We start from the raw sequence: 25,967 nt of genomic DNA on the forward strand, positions 1-25,967 counted from the left end.
AAAATGCCATGGATACCCCCACTCTCAACTTAAACTGGTGACTGAACTAAGATTTGTTAAAGGCAATGGTATTGTGTTGTGATTAGTTGTGTAGTTTTGGGTACCGGTAGTTAGGAGTACGGCAAACACCTTATTTCTTTGGTTCCTCTATATACATTTACCATATTACAATGTAGGCTATGTGTTACAGAACTACTTTTGGTGTCCCCCTCAGGAATTGCTCTTGATAAAATTTCATGTAATTGTCCCCTCCAAAGTTGATATCAGATTTTCGCCCCTGTGCAGAACGGAAGAATATCGTATGCCAGATGAAGGGAAATGCTGCAACTGTGGAGGTGAATATGCGCCTGAATTCTTGGAGTGCCCTGTTAGGGTGAAGGAGAATGAAGTGGCAAGGTTAAGCAGTGTCCAGCGTCGCCTGTCTAGAGGCGGTGAGAAAATTGGAAGGAACGAGTGGTGGGGAAGAAGCAATGGTAGTAGAGCCAACATGACCAGTAAAGGGTTCTCATCACCCGAGGGATAGTGAAACGCTACATGTTAAAAAGGTGGACTTTGTATTATTTATTGCAATGGTCATAAACTACATCACATTTCACAGCCGAGACGGTGCAAGAACTCCTGTCGGTGAATGTAGCCCTATCACAGGCCGATGAGCAAGGATGTATTTTGGAGTGGACTGTGATTGAAGAAGGGTGATGTTTTATTTATTTATGTTTAATTTAGTTCGCGTGTTTTATTTTGTATGCTGTCGTTTTCCCCCTTTCCCGGCACGTTCTTTTTTTGTTTCTTATTGTTGGTAAAGTAGGGGTATAGCTTTAAAAATGTAAGTGCATTGTGGGTAACGCAGTAAGTTATCTTCCGTTAGTTTACGCAATTGTTGTGCGAAGGAGATGTAGGGGAACTGTGAGCCACGCTCGTTTTGCTCCATTTGCCCGTTATTTTATCATAATGACTACCTCACATGGTGTACAAGTTTAATAAATGTAAACTACTTCAGTGGAATTCCAGACTATCTCGTCATTAGCAGTGGATAAGATCCCCAAATGTGGAAATTACACCAGAGCATTCGTAAATTAGTCGGGACGACTACGGTCTGGAGGCGAGGAAGGAAAGATAACATTATTCAATACCCCGTCCAGTTAGTGCCAGTTATGCACCATTAACATTGGATGCCAACCGCCGTTAAACCCGATCGAAGAAGAATATAAGATAACATATTCGTATAGCAATTGTGTTATTCGAAGTTCAATATGCTTGTCTAGACTCTAGTTGGTTGATAAACGAGGTAAGTAGAGAATGAGCGAAAGAGGCTGATTCGTTACTGTTATAACCAACGTTTGCTCGCTAACTTTAGCTCGCGAGTGATGTGAAATGTTCCTAGCTACATCCATCTAGGTTAGATAGCTGGCTTTCAATACAGCTATACATATTGTTCACATCAAGCTAGTTAATAGCTGCATAGTAGAGCTTATATTTATCACATTGAGCTAGCTAGCTATCCGCACATGCTTCCTATTAACCGCCCATCACTAACTGATACCTTACTCTCTCGTCTCAGATTGCCACCTGATATACGTTGTCTGAGTGACACCTGCCGAATGTAGCAACGTTACTATTCGAAAGCCCTGGACTGTGACCAAGATCATGGACAAAGGTATATACATCTCTTGGTTGTCTGTCAACCGCTTGTTGTAAGTTGTTGCCATATATGTTGTCATCATAATCCATAGACTCCAGTGTCTAACATCGAAGTCTGTCTCCGTTTGGGGACAGATATACAGGCAGGCGCTGCAATTGCGTCTGTGGTTGGTACACAGATTGGAGCAGCTGGGACACAGAGCCGGTCAGAGGATGAGGAGTCGACTGGGATAAAAGACATCAAAAGAACAGCAACACAGGCTTTCGTTGGGGGTGGCGGTGTTGTGCCCAAACGCAGGAGCTCTTCAAGGTTAGACTGTTACTCACTTGTGTCAATGTAACAGTATAGCTTCCGTCCCTCTCCCCGCCCCAACCTGGGCTCGAACTAGGGACCCTCTGCGCACATCAACAACTGACACCCCACGAAGCGTCTTTACCCATGGCGCCACAAAAGCCGCGGTCCTTGCAGTGCAAGGGGAACAACTACTTAAGGTCGTAGAGCGAGTGACGTCACCGATTGAAACGCTATTAGCACGCACCACCGCTAACTAGCTAGCCATTTCACCGGTTACATCAAATCAAATGTTATTTGTTACATTTGCCAAATACAACAGGTGTAGACCTTACAGTGAAATGCTTACTTACAAGTCCTTAACCAACAATGCAGTTTTAAGAAAATACCCCCAAAAATTAAGAAATCAAAGTAACAAATAATTAAAGAGCAGCAGAGGGGATACCAGTACAGAGTCAATGTGCAGGGGCACTGGTTAGTTGAGGTTGAGGAAATATGTACATGTAGGTAGAGTTATTAAAGTGGCTATGCATAGATAATAACAACAGCGAGTAGCAGCGGTATAAAAGAGAGGGAGGGGGGGCAATGCAAATAGTCTGGGTAGCCATTTTATTAGATGTTCAGGAGTCTTATGGTTTGGGGGTAGAAGCTGTTTGGACCTAGACTTGGTGCTCCAGGAAACCGCTTGCTGTGCGGTAGCAGATGTCCAGCTTAATGTTATAGCTTACTCTGAAAGCACCTTTTCCAGCTTCAATCTTTCCACTAGTTTTAAACTGAAAGATGAACATGACACCTTGTACAGTTCAGTGACTCAAATGAACTGCCTACACATCTGACCATTTGTTCTGCATCACCTACCTACTGAATATGTAGTAGGCCTGGCGAAAAGATACAATGCCTTGCATAAGTATTCACCCCCTTGGCGTTTCTCCTATTTGTTGCATTACAACCTGTAATTTAAATTGATTTTTATTTGGATTTCATGTAATGGACATACACAAAATAGTCCAAATTGGTGAAGTGAAATAAAAAAATTAACTTCTTTCTTAAAAAAAACAAAAAAAACCCGGAAAAGTGGTGTGTACATATATATTCGTTCCCTTTGCTATGAAGCCCCTAAATAAGATCTGGTGCAACCAGTAACCTTCAGAAGTCACATAATTAGTTAGATTGCACACAGGTGAACTTTATTTAAGTGTCACATGATCTCAGTATATATATATTCTGAAAGGCCCCAGAGTTAGCAACACCACTAAGCAAGGGGCACCACCTAGCAAGCGGCACTACCTAGCAAGCGGCACTATGAAGACCAAGGAGCTCTCCAAACAGGTCAGGGACAAAGATGTGGAGAAGTACAGATCAGAGTTAGGTTATAAAAAAATATCAGAAACTTTGAAAATCCCACGGCGCACCATTAAATCCATTATTAAAAAATAGAAAGAATATGGCACCACAACAAACCTGCCAAGAGGGCTGCCCACCAAAACTCACGAACCAGGCAAGGAAGGCATTAATCAGAGAGGCAACAAAGAGACCAAAGATAACCCTGAAGGAGCTGCAAAGCTCCACAGCAGAGATTGGAGTATGTCCATAGGACCACTTTAAGCCGTACACTCCCAGATTTGGGCATTACGGAAGAGTGGCCAGAAAAAAATAAGCAAACATGTTTGGTGTTCGCCAAAAGGCATGTGGGATACTCCCCAAACATATGGAAGAAGGTACTCTGGTCAGATGAGACTAAAATTTAGGTTTTTGGCCATCAAGGAAAATGCTATGTCTGGTGCAAACCCCGAGAATACCATCCCTACAGTGAAGCGTGGTGGCAGCATCATGCTGTAGGGAGGTTTTTCATCGGCAGGGACTGGGAAACTGGTCAGAATTGAAGGAATGATGGATGGCTCTAAATACAGGGAAATTCTTGAGGGAAACCTGTTTCAGTCTTCCAGAGATTTGAGACTGGGGCAGAGGTTCACCTTCCAGCAGGACAATGACCCTAAGCATACTGCTAAAGTAACACTTGAGTGGTTTAAGGGGAAACATTTAAATGTCTTGGAATGGCCTAGTCAAAGCCCAGACCTCAATCCAATTGAGAATCTTTTTTTATTTAACTAGGCAAGTCAGTTAAGAACAAATTCTTATTTTCAATGACAGCCTAGGAAGAGTGGGTTAACTGCCTTGTTCAGGGGCAGAACGACAGATTTGTACCTTGTCAGCTCAGCAATTTGAACTTGCAACCTTTCAATTACTAGCCCAATGCTCTAACCACTAGGCTACCCTGCTGCCCCAGAATCTGTGATATGACTTATTATTTCTTGTTTGTTTCACAATGAAAAAATATATATATTTTGCATCTTCAAAGTGGTAAATCTTGTGTAAATCAAATGATACAAACCCCCCAAATATCCATTTTAATTCCAGGTTGTAAGGCAACAAAATAGGAAAAATGCCAACGGTATACTTTCGCAAGCCACTGTAGCTCAGGGTTGCTGTCTGTTGCCGCTCTGGTGGCTATATGATATCTAACCTGTTCCTCTCTTACTCCCAGGTCAATTAAGAGGAAGAAGTTTGATGATGAGCTGGTGGAGAGCAGCCTGGCCAAGTCATCTAGCAGGGCCAAGGGTCCACCTGTCATCGAGCCAATCCGCTGCTCTGGGAGCGAACCCTCATTCAATGAGAAGAAGAAGGTGGAGGGAAGGAATTGAATCCAAAGAGAGGGTGGTGTTATTGTGGGTAGCTCATACGAGAAACGTAGAGGGAGATACCGGTAGTTGTTCAATTTGCTCTATTATGCTTTTTATATGGTCAGGTCTTTCTTTGCTTCTTGACTCTTGATCATCACCCTATTAAATGGCATGTAAGGGTGATACCTAATAAGGGTGTCTGAAAGATGACAAAATGCCTACTAGTGTAAATGCTGAATGAGGCGAAGGAGATGCCTCATTGGTTCCACTCCTCCATGCCCCCTTATGTTAGGTGTCCAAGTCCAGCACGACCCTCATGCTGCCCCTCACCATGATGATCAGCCCCCCATCCATTGCCAAGAGGGTGAAGAAGAGTAAGCAGCCCCTCCAGATCACCAAAGACCTGGGACGCTGGAAACCCACTGACGACCTGCTGCTCATCAATGCAGTGCTACAGGTAACAGATCTAAATATAATTTAAGATACACTATTGAAATAAACTGAACAAAAATATAAATGCAAAATGGAAAGTGTTGGTTTCATGAGCTGAAATAAAAAATCCCAGACATTGTCCATACGCACAAAAACTGTATTTCTCTCAACTTTTGTGCACAAATTTGTTTACATCTCTGTTGGTGAGCATTTCTCCTTTTCCAAGATAATCCATCCACCTGACAGGTGTGGCATATCAAGAAGCTGATTAAACAACATGATCATTACACAGGTGCACATTGTGCTGGGGACAATAAAAGGCCACTTGAAAATGTGCAGTTTTGTCACACAACACAATGCCACAGATATATCAAGTTTTCAGGGAGCGTGCAATTGGCATGCTGACTGCAGGAATGTCCACCAGAGCTGTTGCCAAAGAATTGAATGTTAATTTATTTACCATAAACTGCTTCCGTTGTTTTTGAGAATTTGGCAGTACGTCTCCAACCAGCCTCACAACTGCAAACCAAGTGTCACCACGCCAGCCCAGGACCTCCACATCTGACTTCTTCACCTGCGGAATCATCTGGGGGGGGCCTCCAAGGCCCACCCATGGCTGCACCCCTGCCCAGTTCGGTGAAATCAGTAGATTAAGGCCTGATTTATTTATTTCAATTGCCTTATTTACTTATGAACTGTAACTTGGTAAAAACGTTAAAATTGTTGCATGTTGCGTTTTACATTTTTGTTCAGTATATAACTGAATTATCAGTGCTATAAATCATTGGAATTTTGCAGATAGTGTACTGTGTAAACATCGACCTTGATTAATGTAAATTGTGAACTCTCAATGTGTTTGATGTATCCAGATTATTTTTCTATGGATGTAAACTCAGCAAAAAAAGAAACGTCTTCTCACTGTCAACTGTGTTTATTTTCAGCAAACTTAACATGTTTAAATATTTGTAGGAACATAAGATTCAACAACTGAGACATAAACTGAACAAGTTCCACAGACATGTGACTAACAAAGGGGGGGTCAAAATCAAAAGTAACAGTCAGTATCTGGTGTGGCCGTCAGCTGCATTAAGTACTGCAGTGCGTCTCCTCATAGACTGCACCAGATTTGCCCGTTCTTGCTGTGAGATGTTTCCCCACTCTTCCACCAAGGCAGCTGCAAGTTCCTGGACATTTCTGGGGGCGAATGGCCCTAGCCCTCACCCTCCGATCCAACAGGTTTGAGACATGCTCAATGGGATTGAGATCTGGGCTCTTTGCTGGCCATGGCAGAACACTGACATTCCTGTCTTGCAGGAAATCACGCACAGAACGAGCAGTATGGCTGGTGGCATTGTCATGCTGGAGGGTTATGTCAGGATGAGCCTGCAGGAAGGGGACCACATGAGGAGGATGTCTTCCCTGTAGCGCATTGCATTGAGATTGCCTGCAATGACACCAAGCTCAGCCCGATGATGCTGTGACACACTGCCCCAGACCATGACGGACCCTCCACCTCCAAAATAAAATTGTAGACCTGCACCAGGCTGGGAAGACTGAATCTGCAATAGGTAAGCAGCTTGGTTTGAAGAAATCAACTGTAGGAGCAATTATTAGGAAATGGAAGACATACAAGACCACTGATAATCTCCCTCGATCTGGGGCTCCACGCAAGATCTCACCCCGTGGGGTCAAAATGATCACAAGAACGGTGAGCAAAAATCCCAGAAGCACACGGGGGGACCTAGTGAATGACCTGCAGAGAGCTGAGACCAAAGTAACAAAGCCTACCATCAGTAACACACTACGCCGCCAGGGACTCAAATCCTGCAGTGCCAGACGTGTCCCCCTGCTTAAGCCAGTACATGTCCAGGCCCGTCTGAAGTTTGCTAGAGAGCATTTGGATAATCCAGAAGAGGATTGGGAGAATGTCATATGGTCAGATGAAACCAAAATATAACTTTTTGGAATAAACTCAACTCGTCGTGTTTGGAGGACAAAGAATGCTGAGTTGCATCCAAAGAACACCATACCTACTGTGAAGCATGGGGCTGGAAACATCATGCTTTGGGGCTGTTTTTCTGCAAAGGGACCAGGACGACTGATCCGTGTAAAGGAAAGAATGAATGGGGCCATGTATCGTGAAATTTTGAGTGAAAACCTCCTTCCATCAGCAAGGGCATTGAAGATGAAACGTGGCTGGGTCTTTCAGCATGACAAAAACACCGCCCGGGCAACGAAGGAGTGGCTTCGTAAGAAGCATTTCAAGGTCCTGGAGTGACCTAGCCAGTCTCCAGATCTCAACCCCATAGAAAATCTTTGGAGGGAGTTGAAAGTCCGTGTTGCCCAGCGACAGCCCCAAAACATCACTGCTCTAGAGGAGATCTGCATGGAAGAATGGGCCAAAATACCAGCAACAGTGTGTGAAAACCTTGTGAAGACTTACAGAAAACGTTTGACCTGTGTCATTGCCAACAAAGGGTATATAACAAAGTATTGAGATAAACTTTTGTTATTGACCAAATACTTATTTTCCACCATAATTTGCAAATAAATTCATTAAAAATCCTACAATGTGATTTTCTGGATTTTTTTTCTCATTTTGTCTGTCATAGTTGAAGTGTACCTATGATGAAAATTACAGGCCTCTCTCATCTTTTTAAGTGGGAGAACTTGCACAATTGGTGGCTGACTAAATACTTTTTTGCCCCACTGTATATATATATATATATAAAATATAGGGACGTTTCTTATTTTGCTGAGTGAGTGTGTGAGTGAGTGTGTGTATGTATGTATGTATGTATGTATGTATGTATGTATGTATGTATGTATATATGTGTGTGTGTGTGTGTATATATATATATATATATATATATGTATGTGTGTGTGTGTATATATATATTAGTGACTAACAATAATAATTAAAAATAATGTGGCTATACGGTGCATTTGAAAGTATTCAGACCCCTTGACTTTTTCCACATTTTGTTATGTTACAGCCTTATTCTAAAATTGATTCGTTTCTTTCCTCATCAATCTACACACAATAACCCATAATGACAAAGCAAAAACGTATTTTTTTCCCCCCTCAAATTTATAATAAATGAAATATCACATTTTACAGAAGTAATTCAGACCCTTTACTCAGTACTTTGTTGAAGCATCATAGGCAGCGATTACAGGCTTGAGTCTTCTTGGGTATGACGCTACTACAAATACACACCTGTATTTGGGGAGTTTCTCCCATTCTTTTCTGCAGATCCTCTCAAGCTCTGTCAGGTTGGATGGGGAGCATCGCAGCACAGCTATTTTCAGGTCTCTCCAGAGATGTTCGATCGGGTTCAAGTCCGGGCTCTGGTTGGGCCACTCAAGCACATTGAGGCTTGTCCTGAAGCCACTCCTGCGATGTCTTGGCTGTGTGTTTAGGGTCGTTGTCCTGTTGGAAGGTGAACCTTTGCCCCAGCCTGAGGTCCTGAGCGCTTTGGAACATGTTTTCATCAAGGATCTCTCTGTACTTTGCTCTGTTCATCTTTCCCTCGATCCTTACTAGTCTCCCAGTCCCTACCGCTGAAAAACATCCACACATCATGATGGTGCCACCACCATGCTTCACCGTAGGGATGGTGCCAGGTTTCCTCCAGACGTGACGCTTGCCATTCAGGCTAAAGAGTTAAATCTTGTTTCTCATGGTCTGAGAGTCCTTTAGGTGGCTTTTGGCAAACTCCAAACGGGCTATCATGTGCCTTTTACTGAGGAGTGGTTTCCGTCTGGCCACTACCATAAAGGCATGATTTGGTGGAGTGCTGCAGAGATGGTTGTGCTTCTGGAAGGTGCTCCCATCTCCACAGAAGAGCTCTGTCAGAGTGACCATTGGGTTCTTGGTCACCTCCCTGACCAAGGCCCTTCTCCCCCGATTGCTCAGTTTGGCTGGGCAGCCAGCTCTAAGAACAGTCTTGGTGATTCCAAACTTCTTCTGTTTAAGAATGATGGAGGCCACTGTGTTCTTGGGGACCTTCAATGCTGCAGACATTTTTTTGGTACCCTTCCCCAGATCTGTGCCTTGACACAATCTTGTCTCGGAGCTCTACAGACAATTCCTTTTACCTCATGGCTTGGTTTTTGCTCTGACATGCACTGTCAACTGTGGGACCTTGTATAGACCGGTGTGTGCCTTTCCTAATCATGTCCAATCAATTGAATTTACCAGAGTTGTAGAAACATCTCAAGGTTGATCAATGGAAACAGGATGCACCTGAAATCAATTTATAGTCTTATAGCAAAGGGTCTGAATGCTTTAAATCAGGTATTTATGTTGTTAATCCATTTGCAAAATGTTTTTCGTTTTGTCATTATGGGGTATTGTGCAGGGGTACGAGGTAATTGAGGTAGCTATGTACGTATAGTAGGGGTAAAGTGACTAGGCAACCAGATGGACAGTAGCAGCAGTGGATGTGGTCCAGTGTGTGGGCATTGTCAGTGCAAGAGAGTTGATGCAAAAAAGGGTCAATGCAGGTAGTCTGGGTAGCCATTTGATTCACTATTTAGAAGTCATTGCTTGGGGTAGAATCTGTTCAGAGTCCTGTTGGTTCCAGACTTGGTTCAGGCCATGCAGTAGCAGAGAGAACAGTCTGAGTTGGGTGGTTGAAGTCTTAGATTTTTCTTTGGCCCTTCCCCTGACACCGCTTGGCAGGGAGCTCGGCCCCAGTGATGTACTAGGCCGTACTTGCCGCCCTCTATAGCGCTTTGCGGTCGGGTCCTTGCAGTTGCTGTACCAAGCTGTGGTGCAGCTGTAAAACATTTTCATGATCTGAGGGCCCATGCCAAATCTTTTCAGGCTGCTGAGGGGGAAGAAGCATTGTCGTGCCCTCTTCACAACTGTGTGGGTGGGGGTGTATGGACCATGTTAATTCCTTAGTGATGTGGACACAGAGGAGCTCTCGACCCGCTCCACTACAGCCCCATCGATGTTGAGGGAAAGGTTGTTTTCCTTGCGCCACACTGCCAGGTCTGACCTCTTCCCTATAGGCTGCCTCATCATCGTCAGTGGTCAGTCATGTCGTCAGCAGACTTGATGGTGTTGGAGTCGTGTGTGGCAGTGCAGTCGTGGGTGAACGGGGATTACAGGAGGTGACTAAGCACACACCCCTGAGGGGTCCCTGTGTTGATGATCAGACTGGCGGAAGTGTTGTTGCCTACCCTCAACGCCTGGTGGCAGCACATTAGGAAGTCCAGATCCAGTTGCAGAGGGAGGTGTTCAGTCCCAGGGTCCTGAGCTTGATATTTAGTATTTGTTAGGATCCCCAATTAGCTGCTGCCGAGGCATCGGCTACTCTACCTGGGGTTCAAACAGGAAACAACACATTTGAAACTGCATAATATACATACATAGCACTAAATCTACAATACAATTTAGCCATTCAGCAGACGCTCCCATCCAGAACGACCCACAGCCAGTGCATTCATCTTAATATAGCCAGGCGAGACAATCACATATCACAGTCATATCCCAACAATTTATCACATACATTATACAATACAAAATGTATTAACATTTCTGTTTCTCTTCACAGTCCCTGTCGTGCCATAAGTTGTTCTTTTATCTTTTTTTTTAACTGGTTTTATTGCTAGCTTGAGTTTCCTGGGGTGGCAGAGTTCCATTTTGTCATGGCTTTATTTAATACTGTGTTTCCCAGCCTTTGTTCCGGACCTAAAGACTGTGAAGAGACCTCTGGTTGCATGTTGTGTGATACCGATGAGTGTTCGAAGTGTCAGAACTGTGTGCCAACTGCTTGAACAGACAGATAAGTACCTTCAACCCCTCACACAACAACTAATACCGATGCGGTCAATCTCTGAACTTTGAGCTAGGAGAGATTGACATGCATGCCGTTGACATTCGCCCTGCGTGTACATCTAAGTGCAATACGTGCAATTTGCAATAAGTGCAACGGCATGTGCAACGGCAAGTGCAATTTGTCTATGTTCTTCTTTGCTGCAACTGACCACACAACTGGACACTAGTCCAGGTGCAACCAAACTCGGGCCTGTGGGACCTGTCTGGTTGACTGAGATGTTAAGAAAGCAGAGCAACGCCTTATCTTGGACAGACCTCTTCCCATTTTAGCAACCATTGAGTCAATTTGTTTTGACCATGATACATTAGCTTGCTATCTAGGTTTTGGTCCTCCAATAATCGGCATCGGCGTTGAAAAATAATAATCAGCCGACCTCTAGTATGGAGCGCATCCCTGTTACTTCCTGTTTTAGTTTTTGCTTGTAAGCAGGAAGCAGGAGGATAGTTTTGATCTGATTTAGCCTTCAAACAATGTGCAATAGTGTAATGAAATGTAGCTTTAAAAATGGTTGGAAAGGCCTCCCAAGTGGTGCAGCGGGATAAGGCAATGTTTGAGGCGTCACTACAGACCCGGGTACGATCCCAGGCTGTGTCACTTCCGGCCATGACCGGAAGACCCATGAGGCGGCACACAATTGGCCCAGCATTGTCCGGGTTAGGGGAGGGTTTGGCCGGCCGCAATTTCCTTGTCCCATTGCACACTAACGACTCCTTGTGGCGGGCCGGGCACCTGCAAGCTGACTCTGGTCGCCAGCTGGATGGTGTTTCCTCCGACACATTGGTGCGTCTGGCTTCCGGTTTAAGTGAGCAGTGTGTCAAGAAGCAGTGAGGCTTGCCAGGATTGTGTTTTGGAGGACACATGGCTCTCGACCTTCGCCTCGCTCTCGAGTCCGTAGAAGAGTTGCAGCGATGGGACAAGACTGTAACTACCAAATGGATATCACGAAATTGGCGAGAAAAAGGGGTAAAAGTAAAAAGCTGTACTGCAGCTTTTAGCAGTACCAAGGGACTCGTGATTCGGGTATAAAGGACTCGGACTCAAACACAAAGAACTTGGGACTCAGACTCAAGGTTTAGAAAGTTGACTACATCGCTGCCCATGGCCATCTCCTACTATCTACTTCATATCTTTTTCCTTTCTCTCTCGTCTTTCTCTCTCCCTTTACCACATTTAACCACCACTATCAAATCTGTTTTACCCTTAGTTATTTAACCTCAAGACTGTTAATGTAATAGTTGACATATTCTCTTTGATTTGACTGGTCAAGTAAAGGAAAATGAATCTGTGTGAATGTGTTCTACCCCTTTCTCTGTGTTGTAGGTTGGCATGGCAGGCGATGCGACTGCTTCATCCGGAGGCCATTGCGGCGATCCAGAGCAAAGCGCTCTTCAGTCAGGCTGAGGAGGTTCTGCTGGCTAAGATTCTTTCAGTGAGTGAGTCTTGGGTTTCTATGGTGATTTGAAATATGGAGTCACATGAGGGGAAGAAGGCCCAGATCTTGCTCTTGAAATATGGAGTGAGTCAGCTCCTACACAAAGCAACGCCCAAATATAGACTTGTGTAAAGGCTTGATGCTCTCCATTACATCTCAACCTTTTAATCATACACACAGTTCAGAGATGGTTAAATAAACATCATAAGCCAGAACCATATACAGTCCACACCATATGCATACTGAAGCTAAACATATTTAAATTTGGTTTTATTCCAGTTTTATTTTGAATTTGAGTACAGAATGTTACCTTTTATTTGAGGGTATTTTCATACCTACTGTACTGTTTAGAAATAAAAGCACATGTATCTAGTTTGAAGAAGTCTTAAGTGTTTAGACATTCACTTACAGAGTATTGAAGAAGTCAACAGTGTAATTTTTGGTCCCATAATCCTAGCAATTAATGACTACATCAAGCTTGTGACTCTTCAAACTTGCTGGATGCATTTGCAGTTTGTTTTTGTTGTTTTGAATTACATTTTGCACAATAGGAGCTGAATAATGTTTTGTCACTTATATTATAAGTGAGAATAGATGTTTCTGAACACATTACTCCAGTCATCATTCACAATTCAGTTATTGGTGACTAACCCAAAACAAACTGCAAATGCGTCCAACGAGTTTGTAGAGTCCCAAGCTTGATGTAGTCATTGTGTGCAAGGAATCTGGTACCAAATACTAAACATTTGACTAGTTTAATACACAATAGGTGAATTTGTCCAAATACTTACGATTTCTTAAAATGACGGGGACTAGATGCATAAAGTGCTTTCATTTCTAAATGGTTAAACAGATATGTATTTGCTTATGACCTTGCCTACACCTACCGACTAGTGTTTTTTAAATTATATTAGCAAAAAAATGTTTTATTTGGAATGGCCTATTTATTTAATGAATATGAATTCGGAGGGCAGAAATTAAATATTTAAGTATTAGACGTCACTAAAGGCTTCAGTTATACTTGAATCCGGACTAGTTCTCCACCAGATTAGTAAGAATGTCTCAACCCATGTTCAAGAATGGCCTTTTTCCCTTTTTTCAGATTACAACCTCTCACTTTCGGTTATTTGAAAATGAAATCATCTCCAAATATTGCTATTTTTAAAACAAGTCATAGTAAGTTGGTTGCAATTTCAGTTTAATCCACCAGAAAATACAACAAGTATTATGGTTAAACTCAAATATATTAATGAATAAAACAATATTAAAAAATACAAGGTATAAACTTTGTAAATTAGATAAGTAGGACTGGTGGAGTTAAGTCACACATGCAGCTATCAAAAACATATGTAAATGTCTGCTCTACTCAAAATTACAACCAACTAATTGCAGCATTACAGCAAAAATGGAAGAGGCAAGTGGAAGGGGCAGAAAGTAAGGAAGTTGTCTGTCGGCCCTGCGTGAAAGACCAAAATTGGCTGAAGAAAATTGTGATATAAAAAAAAGAATACCCGTTTCATTTAAGAACCCCAAAAATTGACAGCTGTGCCATATAGATTGCAAAATAATTGGGTAGATATTTTCGATGTACCGATTCCATGGCACATGGTTTATGAAACGATACACAAAACTAAGCCAGATTCAAAACTTTGAATTTTTTTATTGAAATTATTATGCAAAATAGAATGTTGTATCCCCCATTTTATATAACCATCGCAGCTCTGTAGATTTTGCTGTGAAAAGACAATCATTAGATCATTTGTTTTCGTACTGTCCATATGTAGCTTGTTTTTGGTTCAGGAATGGCCGAAGAATTGCATCATTTACCTGGCGCTAACTCTGAAAATACCACTGCTGGATGATTAAAAAAAAAAGTCATAGTCAATCAATCAATAATATAATTATTAGGGATGCACCGATGTTACATTTTGGGCCGATAGCGATATCCTATATTTTCCTTGCCAAAAGAAAACGATACAGATAACAATAACCGATTTATAAAAATGTTTGTGGCCTTTAAAGCATTCTAATACAGTTAAATAGTTAACACACACAAACACACATGGATGCAGTGGTCTAAGGCACTGCATCTCAGTGCAAGAGGGATCACTACGGTCCCTGGTTCGAATCCAGGCTGTATCACATCCGGCCGTGATTGGGAGTCCTATAGGGCGGCGCACAATTGGCCCAACGTCGTCCAGGGTAGGCCGTCATTGTAAATAAGAATTTGTTCTTAACCTGTCTGGTCTAGGGGGCAGTATTTTCACGGCCGGATAAAAAAACGTACCCGATTTAAACTGGTTACTACTCTTGCCCAGAAACGAGAATATGCATATTATTAGTAGATTTTGATAGAAAACACTCTGAAGTTTCTAAAACTGTTTGAATGGTGTCTGTGAGTATAACAGTATTCATATGGCAGGCAAAAACCTGAGAAAATTCCAAGCAGGAAGTGGCCTGTCTGAGAATTTGTAGTTCTTCTTTTGATTCTCTATCAAAACTACAGTATCTGTGGGGTTACGTAGCACTTTCTAAGGCTTCCATTGGCTCTCTAAAGCCTTCAGAAAGCAGATTGAGGCGTCTCCTGTCTCTGGGCAGAGTATAGTAGCTCAGTTTCTCAGTGGTCTGCCTGGTGACAAAGAGATTGGATATGCGCGTTCACGCGACCATGCTGTTTTTTCTTTTCCTCTTTGAATGAATTATCTATTGTCCGGTTGGAATATTATCGCTATTTTACGAGAAAAATACCATAAAAATTGATTTTTAACAGCGTTTGACATGCTTCTAAGTACGGTAATGGAACATTTTGAATTTTTTTGGTCTCGAAATGCGCTCGCGCGTTACCCTTTGGATAGTGACCTGAACGCACGAACAGAACGGAGGTATTTGGACATAACTATGGATTATTTGGAACAAAAACAACATTTCTTGTGGAAGTAGCAGTCCTGGGAGTGCATTCTGACGAAGATCAGCAAAGGTAATACAATTTTTCTAATACTAATTCTGAGTTTAGTGTGCCCCGAACTTGGCGGGTGTCTGAATAGCTCACCATGATGGCTGAGCTATGTACTCAGAATATTGCAAAATGTGCTTTCGCCGAAAAGCTATTTTAAAATTTGACAGCGATTGTATAAAGGAGTTCTGTATCTATAATTCTTAAAATAATTGTTATGTATTTTGTCAACATTTATGATGAGTCATTTAGTAAATTCACCGGAAGTTTTTGGTGGGAATACATTTTCTGAACATCATACGCCAATGTAAAAAGCTGTTTTTTTATATAAATATGAACTTGATTGAACAAAACATGCATGTATTGTATAACATAATGTCCTAGGAGTGTCATCTGATGAAGATCATCAAAGGTTAGTGCTTCATTTAGCTGTGTTTTGGGTTTTTGTGACATATATGCTTGCTTGGAAAATGGCTGTGTGATTATTTTGGGCTATGTACTCTCCTAACATAATCTAATGTTTTGCTTTCGCTGTAAAGCCTTTTTGAAATCGGACAATGTGGTTAGATTAACGAGAGTCTTATCTTTAAAATGGTGTAAAATAGACGTATGTTTGAAAAATTGAAATTATTGCATTTTTTAGGTTTTTGTATTTCGCGCCACGCTGTTCCACTGGCTGTTGAATAGAGTGGGACGGTCACGTCCCACCTAGCCCATAGAGGTTAACTGACTTGCCTAGTTAAATAAAGGTTACACACACACTCACCAAAAACTTATTTTGTTGGCATGTACGTATGTCCCCATTAACAGTAAAATATAATCAAAACCTATTTCTTTCACTTACCTGCTGTGCTGTTTCGTTGTTCATTTGTTCAGTCATTTCATTCTCAACCAGGATTTCATCATACATGTCAAGCAGTGAAGTTTCAGCTCTGTCTGTCTGTGGCCTCTCGCCCTCGGATGTGCACTGTGTCCGTTTCCATCTTGTCCAGCTGTGTATGTAACATTTCACGTAAACTCTGTTTCTTGTCTGCATCGAAGTAGTGGTCCTTGTACATAGCATTGAGCATGGTGGTGACACAGTAAAGAGGCTCAGAGAATTCCACGGAATCGCTTATTCACAGCATCGAGTACTTTTGTAAGTTTTTACCCCACGGTCTGTCGGCAGTTTTGTTGAGCAGGCAGCCATGACAGAGGGTATCACGTCTGCTGCAGACGCAGTTGATGAGCTTATTTCTCGAGTCTCAGTTGTTTGAATGGTGCTAGGAGTGTGTTCATGTTTCAAACATGTTCTCAAATGCCATTGAAATGGCAGCGGCGGTATGAGAACCAGCACATTCTTGTGCATGCAATATGGCTTTCCTCAGTACGAAATACTCCTGAGTCTGACTGTGCTGTCAGGCTCAGCATGCTCATGGGGCTGACATCGCTGGTCCAAATGTCAGTTGTGAAGCTAATAGCAGTGACGCCCATAGCAAGTAGCTCATGGATGTGTTTCAACAATACTGTGTAACTCCAGTAGGGCAACATCTGAAAAATAGCACCTACTTGGTAGTGTGTACCGGGGCTCAAGGTGCTTGACCAGGCGGCGAAAGCCAACATCATCCACGACAAAGAACGGTTGATTGTCAAGGGCAAAGAATTCCATTATCTTGGCGTTAATGGATTTTGCCTTTCAGTTGTCTTGCTGAAATGTTCTTACTCTTTCAAATGACTGCTTGACTTGAAGTTGTTGGTAGTGTGCTCTTAGTATGTTTATACTTTTGTTCTGTGTAGCACTGTATTTTTCATGGCGTCATTACGTCATCTACCTACGTTATATAGGTATGCACGTCAGCTTCGACATCGATTTTGCACATCGCCGTTAAACTAGACATCGGGCCGATGACAATGTTGGCATTTTCGCAAATATCGTCCGATTCCGATATGCTCACCAATATAACGTACATCCGTAATAATTATACTCTTAGCAAAAATGTTTCTTTAATTTGCAATATGTAGAATCTATGAGAATAGAGGTTCAGAACTTTTGTGAAACAGCACAGTTGAAAAATATATGGCAAATAGAAATCAAAACGAGATGGTGTTGAGGGGTTGAGTGGAGCTGAAGGATGGGACTAAAAACAAACAAAAAATAACTATTGTAAAATGTATTGTGTCCGTAAATGTGTTGCTGTCCATTATGTGTTGCTGTCCATTAGTTTACTCCACTTAGGGGAGGGATGGTAGGGTTAGGGGAAAATAAAGTAATTTTGCTTTGTCATTATGGGGTATTGTGTGTATGTTGCTGAGGAAAATGTTTTATTTAATCAATTTTAGAATAAGGCTGTAACATAACAAAATGTGGAAAAAGTCAAGGGGTCTGAATACTTTCCGAATGCACTGTATATAGTTACAAATAAAATATGGGGGATTGGAAATGATGCAGACAATTACATTGATGGGAGCCACAATCTATCTGCAATATTAAAGCTGATCTGTATGAAAATACACTTTAATAAAAAATGACTTTCTATACAAAATGCTGGAGGATAGAGCCACATGTAACATTTCAGCTTCATTGTCCAAATACATATGGTGTGGACTTCATATACACGTGCATATAGTCATTTACATGCACTTGTGTGTGTACAGTGAGGGAAAAAAGTATTTGATCCCCTGCTGATTTTGTACGTTTGCCCACTGACAAAGAAATGATCAGTCTATAATTTTAATGGTAGGTTTATTTGAACAGTGAGAGACAGAATAACAACAACAAAAAATCCTGAAAACACATGTCAAAAATGTTATAAATTGATTTGCATTTTAATGAGGGAAATAAGTATTTGACCCCTCTGCAAAACATGACTTAGTACTTGGTGGCAAAACCCTTGTTGGCAATCACAGAGGTCAGACGTTTCTTGTAGTTGGCCACCAGGTTTGCACACATCTCAGGAGAGATTTTGTCCCACTCCTCTTTGCAGATCTTCTCCAAGTCATTAAGGTTTCGAGGCTGACGTTTGGCAACTCGAACCGTCAGCTCCCTCCACAGATTTTCTATGGGATTAAGGTCTGGAGACTGGCTAGCCACTCCAGGACCTTAATGTGCTTCTTCTTGAGCCACTCCTTTGTTGCCTTGGCCGTGTGTTTTGGGTCATTGTCATGCTGGAATACCCATCCAAGACCCGTTTTCAATGCCCTGGCTGAGGGAAGGAGGTTCTCACCCAAGATTTGACGGTACATGGCCCCGTCCATCGTCCCTTTGATGCGGTGAAGTTGTCCTGTCCCCTTAGCAGAAAAACACCCCCAAAGCATAATGTTTCCACCTCCATGTTTGACGGTGGGGATGGTGTTCTTGGGATCATAGGCAGCATTCCTCCTCCTCCAAACACGGCGAGTTGAGTTGATGCCAAAGAGCTCCATTTTGGTCTCAACTGACCACAACACTTTCACCCAGTTGTCCTCTGAATCATTCAGATGTTCATTGGCAAACTTCAGACGGGCATGTATATGTGCTTTCTTGAGCAGGGGGACCTTGTGGGCGCTGCAGGATTTCAGTCCTTCACGGCGTAATGTGTTACCAATTGTTTTCTTGGTGACTATGGTCCCAGCTGCCTTGAGATCATTGACAAGATCCTCCCGTGTAGTTCTGGGCTGATTCCTCAACGTTGTCATGATCATTGCAACTCCACGAGGTGAGATCTTGCATGCAGCCCCAGGCCGAGGGAGATTGACAGTTCTTTTGTGTTTCTTCCATTTGCGAATAATCGCACCAACGGTTGTCAAATTCTCACCAAGCTGCTTGGCGATGGTCTTCTAGCCCATTCCAGACTTGTGTAGGTCTACAATCTTGTCCCTGACATCCTTGGAGAGCTCTTTGGTCTTGGCCATGGTGGAGAGTTTGGAATCTGATTGATTGATTGCTTCTGTGGACAGGTGTCTTTTATACAGGTAACAAACTGAGATTAGAAGCACTCCCTTTAAGAGTGTGCTCCTAATCTCAGCTCGTTACCTGTATAAAAGACACCTGGGAGCCAGAAATCTTTCTGATTGAGAGGGGGTCAAATACTAATTTCCCTCATTAAAATGCAAATCAATTTATAACCTTTTTGACATGTGTTTTTCTGGATTTTTTTGTTGTTGTTATTCTGTCTCTCACTGTTCAAATAAACCTACCATTAAAATTATAGACTGATCATTTCTTTGTCAGTGGGCACTCGTACAAAATCAGCAGGGGATCAAATACTTTTTTCCCTCACTGTATATGGTTCTGTCATAAACTAAGTTTAATGAGGCTGGAAAAATCATTGTGGTGAATCCAAGTGGTGAAATATTTATTTCGCTGCATATGTTTACGTGTGTGTGATTAATAGCACTGTATTTGTGTCAGTTTGAAGAAGTGAGTGTGCATTTGTTTAAATAAGGTGTGTGTGTTTTTTTTTCTTCTTCTGATGAGCAGAGCAGTCAGCCCAAGCTGGAGGTGTTCCAGGAGCTGCTTAGTAAGCACCCTAGTGTGTTCTATCCCTCTCGCACTCCCAAGAGCTTGTTGGTGCACTGGCAGCTACTCAAACAGTACTACCTGCTGGAGGACCAGAGTGGTGAGAGAAACTCAACTCGGCTTATTTGTTCATTACACAGTTTACATCCCAAATGGCACCCTATTCCCTTTTAGTTGGTCAAAAGTAGTGGTGCCATTTGGGACACAAATACACTGTTAGCCCATCACTTGACATCCATGGAGTGAAGTTACTTTAATTATTTCAAAAAAGTTAACTATACACAAATGTTTGACTGTTAAACTAAAACTAAGTGAGTTGAGCCTTATTGTATGGTTTGATTCTCTTTTGCAGTTCAACCTCTCCCTAAAGGCAACCAAGTTCTCAACTTCTCTGATGCTGAGCAGCTGGTGGATGATGCTAAGCTAAAGTAAGAGAAACGGTCAACGTTCTGACCACAATTAATGAAAGTTTCCCTGAGGTTAAATTCAGAGCTCCTCCCGTGTCCGTCATTTTAATCAGTGTCTCTGTCTCGTTACCCAGGGAGAGCAGGGATGAGGTGCTGGAGCATGGTGGGTTACTCAACCATAGAACCTTGCATATAAATAACACATTACTAACAAATAAAAAGGAGTCTAAGAAGGTGCTTCATTGACCAAATTCAGAGCAACTGAATGCATGTTAATGGTTTATTGGAGTAGAAATTATTTGCATCATCTCTCCTGCCCTTCCTCATTCTCTCCTCACTCTCAGAGCTGATGATCTCTGACCGCCATCAGAAGAAAGAGATAAGACAGCTGGAACAGGAGCTACCATGCTGGCAGGTCCTGGTGGACAGCATCACAGGTGAGCAATACAGTGCATTCGGAAAATATTCAGACCACTTAACTTTTTCCACATTTTGTTACGTTACAGCCTTATTCTAAAATTGATTAAATTGTTGGTTATGACGCTACAAGCTTGGCACAGCTGTAATTGAGGAGTTTCTCCCATTTATCTGCAGATCTTCTCAAGTGCTGTCAGGTTGGATTGGGTGCGTCGCTGCCCAGCTATTTTCAGGTCTCCATAGAGATGTTAGATCGGGTTCATTCTGGGCTTTGGATGGACCACTCAAGAACATTCAGAGACTTGTCCCGAAGCCACTCCTCCAGACAGACAGCGTCTAACACGCTAAAGCTCACTGACCGTACCACAGGCGCTGTGTGTATGGTGCCCTGAAACTAAAGACCCCTCTGTTGTCTTGTTGCGCCGCAAAACAGCTAATTCTGTTCAGTGTAGATGGAAAAAATAAAATAGGCATTAATCTGTGTGCAGCGCTTAAAGAACATTGTGGCCAGTTGGGTTAAAAAGTTTAAACGTAACAATGTTTGTCATTATTTTCAGAAATAGCTAATCGGCCCCACCCATTGCAAGTCAAAATGTGATTGGTTCATTTCACTGTCATTCTAAAATTCGGCTCTAATACAGTTGTATGGCTGAGGCCTTCTTCTGAACGCCTTCTTCTGAACCACCAAAGAAAATCCTGATTGGATATTTTTTTCTCTTCAGCATTAATCTTTCTCTTTACAACACAAACACAACATTTTTATTTAATTGGAGACCCATTTTGACAGTGTGGTCCACAGACCTGTTGGCTCTGTAGGCGAACTGCAGGGGGTCAATGAGGGCATCTGTGATGGTTTTGAGGTGGGATAGGATAAGGATCTCGAATAGGATAGGGGGATTTATTGCCTAGTATCAGTCTAATTGAGGTGTAGACAATAGAACTTGTTAACGCGGCTGCATTAACTTCTAACATGGCTGTATGGGATTTGTCAGATTGTAAAGTCGGGTGATTTCGTTGCGTCCAATAGCTTTTCGCGGACACTGCCAACGCAAGGAGCCGCTTGTGGATTTGACAATCGCTATGCGGGTGTCGGCTACTGCGGATCTGATAGAATCTAGCCCTTTATGTTGTTTTGTTCCCAGGGATGAACTCTCCAGACTTTGACAACCAGACACTGGCAGCGCTGAGAGGCCGGATGGTTCGCTACCTTATGAGGTCACGAGAGGTGAGCAGCTAATTTCAGATTTGCCAGTTAACTGAATTTACATTACAGACTGTCCAAGACCAAATTATATTAGCACCATAGTAAGATGACTGTGGAGCAGGTTAATTATACGGAAATGTATGCTTACAAAATATGAAAATATATGCACACTTGACTGTAACTTGCTTTGGTCTGCTAAATGTCCTATATTTTATGAAGCTGATCTGACTGTTCCTCTAGATCACCCTGGGCAGAGCCACCAAGGACAAGCAGATTGATGTAGATCTGTCTCTGGAAGGGCCTGCCTGGAAGATCTCCAGGAAACAAGGTGACTCACTACATCACGTGCAGCACCATGACATAGGTCCTCATTTAACACTGGTTGTGTCTGAAATGGCACCCTATGGGGTGGCACTATGGGCCCTGGTCAAAAATGGTGCACTATGTAAAGAATAGGATGCCATTTCAGACACAACCCCTATCTGCATGATCTGGGTCTGAAGCTGAACAACCAGTATTATCTGGACTCTACAGGGCAGTGCTTGCCTTGTCCTCACGTCACCTTAGTGAAATTATACCCTGTTAAAATGTGACTTTCTGCTAAACTTCTATCATGAGGTAATATTATCAGGACTTGATCTAGTTTGTCATTGTGTGTTTATAACTGGTTCATAATTCTATGTCCATAATGTACAGGGATCGTTAAACTGAAGAACAACGGGGACTTCTTCATAGCCAATGAAGGCCGCAGGCCCATCTACATAGACGGCAGACCAGTCTTGTCTGGCTACAAGTGGAAACTCAACAACAACTCTGTGGTGGAGGTGTGTGGATGGTTCTGGACAACTTAAATGGCAGGGAATATGATTGAGAAATCTGTTAAAAGTGGCAAAGGGTATATTTCATAAACAACAACAGCCACCTCTTATAATACATGAACCTCACAACAAGTAATTTGTCTCTCCAGATTGCCGGTCTTCATTTTGTATTCCTGATCAACCAGGAGCTGATCTCACTCATCAAGGCAGAAGCAGCTAAGATGAACCAGCAGTGAGAGAGGGAGAGCTGTGCTGCCTCAGTGGAGCAGAGGCCAAGGGACATGCCTTTGTCTACTGCCCAGCCAGCTCCTACATACAGAGCAACATAAGGTGGCCTCCAGTGGACACACTGTACACCACCAGGAGCCTAGTAGATGAGGTCCACATGAGGGAGCACAGACTTGAATGAAAGGAACCCAGAACCCCTTTGGTCATGGTTATACAGTGGAGTAAGAGCAGGACACCCACACACTGAGAATGGTTGTGATATTTGGTAACCTTTCCACTGCTGGGCATTTTAAGGTGAATCCCATCTCAAAGACCCTCAATTATACTTTCATAACTACAGGACCATAACACCAGTTTAGTCTTGTTTAAATTGGCATTCATATCATGAGGTTCTACAGTGCATATAAGACAATGAATTGGTTTTAATTCTGTTTCCTTTTTTCCCCCCATACAGATTGGTTTAGGTTGAGCTGGTACATGCAAAGATGCATTTAGGACCAGGATAGGGAATCACTTGGAAAGGGATATTGTGTATGTATGTACAGTTGAAGTCGGAAGTTTACATACACCTTAGCCAAATACATTTAAATTCAGTTTTTCACATTTCCTGACATTTAATCCTAGTAAAAATTCCCTGTTTTAGGTCAGTTAGGATCACCACTTTATTTGAAGAATGTGAAATGTCAGAATAATAGTAGAGGAAATTATTTATTTCAGCTTTTATTTTTCATCACATTCCCAGTGGGTCAGAAGTTTACATACACTCAATTACTATTTGGTAGCATTGCCTTTAAATTGTTTAACTTGGGTCAAACGTTTCAGGTAGCCTTCCACAAGCTTCCCACAATAAGTTGGGTGAATTTTGGCCCATTCCTCCTGCCAGAGCTTGTGTAACTGAGTCAGGTTCGTAGGCCTCCTTGCTCGCGCACGCTTTTTCAGTTCTGCCCACAAATTTTCTATAGGATTGAGGTCAGGACTTTGTGATGGCCACTCCAATACCTTGACTTTGTTGTCTTTAAGCCATTTTGCCACAACTTTGGAAGTATGTTTGGGGTCATTGTCCATTTGCGACCAAGCTTTAACTTCCTGACTGATGTCTTGAGATGTTGCTTCAATATCTACACATCATTTTCTTCCCTCATGATGCTATCTTTTTTGCGAAGTGCACCAGTCCCTCCTGCAGCAAAGCACCCCCACAACATGATGCTGCCACCCCCGTGCTTCACAGTTGGGATGGTGTTCTTCGGCTTGCAAGCCACCCCCTTTTTCCTCCAAACATAACGATGGTCATTATGGCCAAACAGTTCTATTTTTGTTTCATCAGACCAGAGGACATTTCTCCAAAAAGTATGATCTTTGTCCCCATGTGCAGTTGCAAACCGTAGTCTGGCTTTTTTATGATGGTTTTGGAGCAGTGGCTTCTTCCTTGCTGAGCGGCCTTTCAGGTTATGCCGATATAGGACTTGTTTTACTGTGCATATAGATACTTTTGTACTTGTTTTCTCCAGCATCTTCACAAGGTCCTTTTGCTGCTGTTCTGGGATTGATTTGCACTTTTCGCATCAAAGTACATTCATCTCTAGGAGACAGAACGCGTCTCCTTCCTGAGCGGTATGACGGCTGCGTGGTCCCATGGTGTTTATACTTGCGTACTATTGTTTGTACAGATGAACGTGGTACTTTCAGGTGTTTGGAAATTGCTCTCAAGGATGAACCAGACTTGTGGAGGTCTTTTTTTTTCTGAGGTCTTGGCTGATTTCTTTTGATTTTCCCATGATGTCAAGCAAAGAGGCACTGAGTTTGAAGGTAGGCCTTGAAATACATCCACAGGTGGACCTTCAATTGACTCAAATTATGTAAATTAGCCTATCAGAAGCTTCTAAAGCCATGACATCATTTTCTGGAATTTTCCAAGCTGTTTAATGGCACAGTCAATTTAGTGTATGTAAACTTCTGACCCACTGGAATTGTGGTACAGTGCATTATAAGTGAAATAATCTGTCTGTAAACAATTGTTGGAAAAATTACTTGTCATGTACAAAGTAATGTCCTAACCGACTTGCCAAAACTATAGTTTGTTAACAAGAAATGTGTGGAGTGGTTGAAAAACGAGTTTTAATGACTCCAATCTAAGTGTATGTAAACTTCCCGACTTCAACTGTATGTATCGATATTTGTGCTACTTAAGCCAAAGCCATGTAAATGTGACAGTGTCTTAGATTTTTGTATGAAAGTTTGGATTAAACTTTGTCATTAGTTGTATGTCCTTCCTTTGGGGAGCCATTTCTTTAGTGTCGTCATAATAGCATGTAAATGTAGGGGTTTTGTTCTACCACAAGGTAACGCTGTTGGATAATTAAATCGGTTCAAAATGGCAGATTGTTTTTTGTTGTAACTCTTCACACATTATTACAGACTGTATTTGATGTTATTCATATCTGAGAGTTGAGCGGTCAATGAAAAATATAAATTATACTCCATAATTTGGCTGATAAATGTAACCGGAACCTCAGTGGCCCATGAGCAGGTGTAGTGCTTGTCAGACTACAGTATAGTACTATTTTCTTCGCAACATAGTAGAAAGTTGATAGTTAATTTCCAAAATCGGAGACACAACAGTCTCCGTTTTAATATGCTGCAATATTAAATAATATCAGATCGGTGGATATGCAAATTTACGATATACGATATTAATCTGTTAAAACGCTCACTTGTAGTAGCAGTTAATACATGAATAAATAGTGGTATGACTTAAATAAACCCTCTGATTTTATGCTATCTCCTCATTGTGGAATTTTCTGTTAAACTTAAATCAAACATGTTCTGTGTTATCCTGGGTGCCAATCTGTAGTGATGGGCATTCTGAGTCTTTTCGGTGAGCCGGATCATTTTTGCTCCGTTCACCTGTCGAAGATCTGTCTAAATACAGATCTTCGTTTAGAAATCTCTCCCCACTATTTGTTGTTCATACAGTGAGGATTTACCATCTTCAGATAATGTAAAACAAAGTGGTATCTGATCAAATGTGGATGTTGGATATTTAAATTTATCAGCAGCATCAGGAATTGGAATAACAAAATAAGTTTATTTACGGCTTGCTTTATGTTTTACCATTTGATTTGGGGATGAGATTCAT

General features: G+C 42.1%; 1 protein-coding gene across 1 annotated transcript; it reads left to right on the forward strand.

Moving 5' to 3' along the window:
• The first annotated feature begins 846 nt into the window (after window positions 1–846).
• LOC106583247 (microspherule protein 1) lies at window positions 847–25,206 on the forward strand. Its single transcript, XM_082967499.1, has 15 exons — window positions 847–1,285; window positions 1,559–1,654; window positions 1,774–1,948; window positions 4,476–4,614; window positions 4,904–5,068; window positions 5,530–5,694; window positions 12,166–12,324; window positions 19,719–19,857; window positions 20,110–20,185; window positions 20,299–20,327; window positions 20,509–20,601; window positions 21,724–21,806; window positions 22,026–22,113; window positions 22,482–22,609; window positions 22,753–25,206. Exons 2-15 carry the CDS (start codon window positions 1,645–1,647, stop codon window positions 22,837–22,839), a joined length of 1,536 nt encoding a protein of 511 aa, XP_082823625.1. The 5' UTR covers window positions 847–1,285; window positions 1,559–1,644; the 3' UTR covers window positions 22,840–25,206.
• The last annotated feature ends 761 nt before the right edge of the window (window positions 25,207–25,967 follow it).

The sequence above is a fragment of the Salmo salar genome, chromosome 22 (assembly GCF_965601325.2).
Source record: "Salmo salar chromosome 22, fSalSal1, whole genome shotgun sequence".
Taxonomy (NCBI): Eukaryota; Metazoa; Chordata; class Actinopteri; order Salmoniformes; family Salmonidae; genus Salmo; species Salmo salar.